At 70.3% G+C, this 4,653-nt stretch overlaps 1 protein-coding gene across 1 annotated transcript; it reads left to right on the top strand.

Moving 5' to 3' along the window:
• Window positions 1-254: 254 nt before the first annotated feature.
• PRRT1 (proline rich transmembrane protein 1) lies at window positions 255-2,588 on the top strand. The gene is made up of 4 exons (XM_087817080.1): window positions 255-273; window positions 1,086-1,621; window positions 2,103-2,288; window positions 2,412-2,588. The coding sequence occupies exons 1-4, from the start codon at window positions 255-257 to the stop codon at window positions 2,586-2,588; spliced, it is 918 nt and encodes a 305-aa protein (XP_087673206.1).
• Window positions 2,589-4,653: the final 2,065 nt, after the last annotated feature.

Raw genomic sequence — 4,653 nt, 5'->3', positions numbered from 1 at the left:
AACTGGGGGCTTGAATGCTGGGGTGAGAGGAGGAGAGACGAGTGGGGGTACGTCTGAAGCGCTCCCCCACCCCCGCCTCGGTCCCTTTAAGCCCCCCCTCCCCGCCTTGCCTCGGCAGCACCCCCGCCGCCGCTGTGTTCTCTCCATCCCTCGCGCTGCTGCCGGCTGCGCAATCCCTGCACCCAGCTCCAGCTCCAGCTCCAGCGGGGGACGCGGCTCCGGCTGCAGAGACCCTGCCCGGCGAGGCTGAAAGCATGTCATCGGAAAAGTCAGGTAAAAATCCGCAACGAAACCTCCCACCCCCGACTGTCCCCTGACGCCCCCTCGGCTCCAACCCCCTCCCTCGCCTCTCCCAGCGGGCGGCTCGGCTCCCCTCCGCTCCGCTCTCGCTCCCGGCCACCGCTCAGCCCCTCGGCTCGCGGCACCCCTTCCCCTCCGGCCTCCGCCCGCCGCCCCCCGCGGGCGCAGGGGTGAGGCAGCGGGGGGCGAGCAGAGGCTGAGCTCGGCCGGGCTGCGGGCGGCATCCTGGGGAGCGGCAGAGGGACAGATGGCCAGCTGGCCTGGAGACATCCGGGGGGCAGCGGCGGAGCCACTATCAGACGGGGGGCCAGGGGAGTAAAATGCAGCAGACCCCCTCTATCAGCCCTAAAAGGAGCGCTGGGACTCCAGGGAAGGGCCCCGCCACTGAAGGGACGGCGGGGGGACCGCGCCGCCACAGGCGCTTATACAACTGTTGAGCCGAGCACGTAGAGCCGCGCGTGTCCCCGGTGCGCACACGCGGGGCCGGCAGCCCGGGGCCCCAAGGCGTCCGCCAAGGACGGGAGCGGGCCCGCGAGGGCGCCGCCTGCGCCCCGCTGTGAAGAGCCCGGAGGAGCGCAGGAGAGTTGTGACCTCAAAACTAGACTGAAAGACAGCGCGGGGGGGGCCTGGTGGCCTAGATAGAACCCCTCTCCTGCCCCCAGCTTGGAGGTGGCTCCTCACGCGTCTCCTCTGTCTCTCCCACCCCCTCCGTCCCGGACCCGTGCGCCCCGCCCTCCTCACCTCGGCCCGCCGCCCCGCGCCCTCGGCCCCGCTCGCCGCCGCAGGCCTCGCGGACTCGGTCCCCCACACCTCTCCGCCGCCCTACAACGCCCCGCAGCCGCCCGCCGAACCCCCCGCCCCGCCCCCACAGGCGGCGCCCCCCTCGCACCACCACCACCACCACCACTACCACCAGTCGGGCACCGCCACCCTCCCGCGCTTAGGGGCGGGCGGCCTGGCTGCCGCCGCGGCCTCGGCTCCGCGCGGCCCCGCGGCCTCGGCCACCCTGCCGCGGCCCCCGCACCACGCCCCGCCCGGCCCCGCCTCCGGGGCGCCCCCGCCCGGCTGCGCCACCCTGCCCCGCATGCCGCCCGACCCCTACCTGCAGGAGACTCGCTTCGACGGCCCGCCGCCCCCGCCGCCCGCCGCCGCCGCCCCGCCGCCGCCGGCGCCCCCCCACGCCGCCCAGGCGCCCGGCTTCGTGGTGCCCACGCACGGCGGGGCGGTCGGCACGCTGCCGCTGGGGGGCTACGTGGCCCCCGGCTACCCGCTGCAGCTGCAGCCCTGCACCGCCTACGTGCCGGTCTACCCGGTGGGCACGGTGAGTACGCGGCCGACGGCCCGGGGGGCGCGGAGGGGGCCGGGGCGGGGCGCTCGGGCGGGCGGGCGGGCGAGAGGAGCGGGCCCGGACCCGGCGGCCGGGGGCGAGGCCCGGAGAGGGGCCTGGGGAGGGCCCGCGGAGGGGGCCTGGCAGTCAGTGGAGGTCGGGGATCCGGGCCCGGGAGGAGGAACGGAACACGCGAGGGGGGAAAGCCCGGGCTGCCCGCGAGGAGAAGCGGGGTCCGAGCGAGGCGGGGGCGGCGCCGCTGGGGCCGTACCTCGGGGGGCGGAGTGCGGAAGCCCCGAGGACACAGGGTTGATGTGGAACTTATGGGTGTCCCGGAAGGTAGGGGGTGATCGTGTTCTTTGAGGGGCAACGCGCAAGAATTGTGCCTTTAAAACGGCTCTTCCAAACGCGGAACGTTGTGGGGCTCAGAGGTCCGAGGGACGTCGCCTCCCCCAACCGCACCTTCCCTCCGCAGCCCTACGCAGGCGCGACCCCGGGGGGCACAGGGGTGACCCCCACGCTCCCCCCGCCGCCCCAGGGCCCAGGGCTGGCCCTGCTGGAGCCGAGGCGCCCGCCGCACGACTACATGCCCATCGCAGTGCTGACCACCATCTGCTGCTTCTGGCCCACAGGCATCATCGCCATCTTCAAGGCAGTGCAGGTGGGGGGCGTTGGGGAGGTCTCCTTATGCCCGGGGGAGTGCTGGGGCTCTGGGGAGCCTCGGGGGGGCTGAGGCGCGCGGGCGAGGGGCCGTCCCCTGACCCGCGCCCCCCGCGCCCCGCAGGTGCGCACGGCCTTGGCCCGCGGCGACATGGTGTCGGCCGAGATCGCGTCACGCGAGGCCCGGAACTTCTCCTTCATCTCCCTGGCCGTGGGCATCGCAGCCATGGTGCTCTGCACCATCCTCACCGTGGTCATCATCATCGCCGCGCAGCACCACGACAACTACTGGGATCCCTGAGGACGCCCCGCCCGCCAGCGCCCTGCGCCCCGCGACCTCCCAGGCGGTTCTGCCGCCGCGCCGCGGGTCCGACGGGCGCCCCGCACGCTCACCCTGGGGCTACGGGACTTGGACTCCTGCTCCCCTCGGCCCCCACAGAACCTCTGGCGTTCGGGCGCGCTCCGAACCCAGTTCCTCAGGAACCCCGCCCAAGCCCACCCCCCAGGACGCCGCGCCCCTGGAGCCCAGCCAGAGGCCCGGCCGCAGTCGCTCCAGACCCCCAGCCCCTCGGGACGCGGCGCCCGCCCAGCGGCTGCCTGGCTGTGGGTTCCGCGGCCGGGTGCCCGGCCCCAAGCCCCGCCCCCTGCGCAGGCCCCGCCCCGCCCCGGGCAAGACCCCGCCTCCGGGCCGGCAGGCCCCGCCTCCTCGAGCCCGCGGGGAGATTCCGCCCGGGGATTGGCTGCGTGGCGCCAGGCCCCGCCCCTGAGCCCCGCGCCGGGGTGGCCTGGGCCCCGCGCGGGCGCTGCGGTTTGCTCGCGCAGTTCCTCGTCTCCTACGCCAGGGCCTGCGCGGATTTTCTTGCTAACCCCGAACCTCTGTTTTTGTTTCGTTTCGTTTTGTTTCTCGGGATGAGATTGGGGAGGTCCCCGGGCCGGACCCTCCGCCCCGGGACGGCTGCTGCCGGTCCTGTAAATAGCCCCGTGCGCGCCCCCGTCGCCGCCCCCGACCGCGGGCAGCCGGGCGGGAGGGCGCCCAGGGCACGGCCGGCGCACGGCCGGGGAGCCGGCGTCCCCGCTGCCCGGGCAGCCCCACCGTGTTCTGATCTGTGGGTGAGTGTGTGTGAATTTCTGAAAGACAATATTAAAGACTCTAAGTGGACTTACTACCCGCAGTTCCGAAGACTGCAGCAGCCTAGCAAAGACCCTGCTCTCTTGGCTCCCCCTTTCGTCTCTCATTTCCCCTGGAGTGTGGTCAGGAAAGAAGGCGGGCATTTCAGGCCCCCAGAGAGAGACGCAGAAATGCAGGGGGAAGGGTTCCCCGGGATCCTGCCAGGGAAGGTGCCGGGCGCATTCTCAGGGGGCGTTCCTTCCCCAGCGCGCCTTTTCCACCCCCTGCCACACTGCGCTTGCGGCTTCGGAAAGGGAGAGGTGCAGGGGGCCCGCGGTGCCGGTGCCCCGCCTCCAGGGAGTCCGAGGAGAGGAGAGCGCGGACCCTTCTGAAGAAGCTGGTCAGAGACAGGGTGGCAGGGGCAGGGAAAAGATGCCAGCCGCCCACAGCTGTCCCTGCCTGCGGGTTGGAGGCTGGCAGACAACCTGAATTAGAGCCCTGAGGGGCGTGTTGTACCAGTACAGGGAAGGCAGAGGGCACACGGAGCGGTGGAGGCCGGTCTCAGTCTGTTCCAGCTGCTATACCAAAAATACCCTTGACTGGGTGGCTTACAGACTACAGAAATTTATTTCTCAGCGTTCTGGAGGCTGGCAGTCAGATCAGGGAGGGCCCTCCTCCGGCTTCCCATTGTATGCCCCGCGGTGGAAGGGTCGAGGAAGCTCTGTGGGGTCTCTTTCATCGGCGCGCAGATCCCGTCGTGAGGGTCCCACTCCGGGACCTAATCAACTCCCAAAGCACCACTTCCTAAAACCGTCTCTGCACAGTCGGAATTTAACATATGCATTTTGGAGGGAAGCATTCAGACTATAGCAGAGCCCCAGGTAGGAGGTCAGTGGCCTCTCCAACCCAGTTGGGGCTTGTCCTTTGCTCTCCTGAGGTCAGCCAGGGGCCTCTTGGGAAGGGGGGATGGGCACAAGCAGTGGACTTGGCATCTTCCGTTGGACACCTGCGGGGATGGTCCTATCCTGACTCCATGCATTCGCACAGCATGCAGACACCACGCAGGATGCTAGTGAGACATCCGCTGAGACAGCAGACGAGAACACCGACCTCACAGAGTTAATCAAAAGGAAAGCCATGACCCAGATAGGAGACATGGGAGGATGGGATGGGGTGTGGAAGTCATGGGTTCCCCTTTAGACATTTCAGGTTGAATGTGCCTTCCTCACCAAACTTCTTTTTAATATATTTTTTAATT

The sequence above is a fragment of the Miniopterus natalensis genome, chromosome 5 (assembly GCF_054644295.1).
Source record: "Miniopterus natalensis isolate mMinNat1 chromosome 5, mMinNat1.hap1, whole genome shotgun sequence".
Lineage (NCBI taxonomy): Eukaryota > Metazoa > Chordata > Mammalia > Chiroptera > Miniopteridae > Miniopterus > Miniopterus natalensis.
This window is presented reverse-complemented; position numbering and strand designations above follow the sequence as displayed.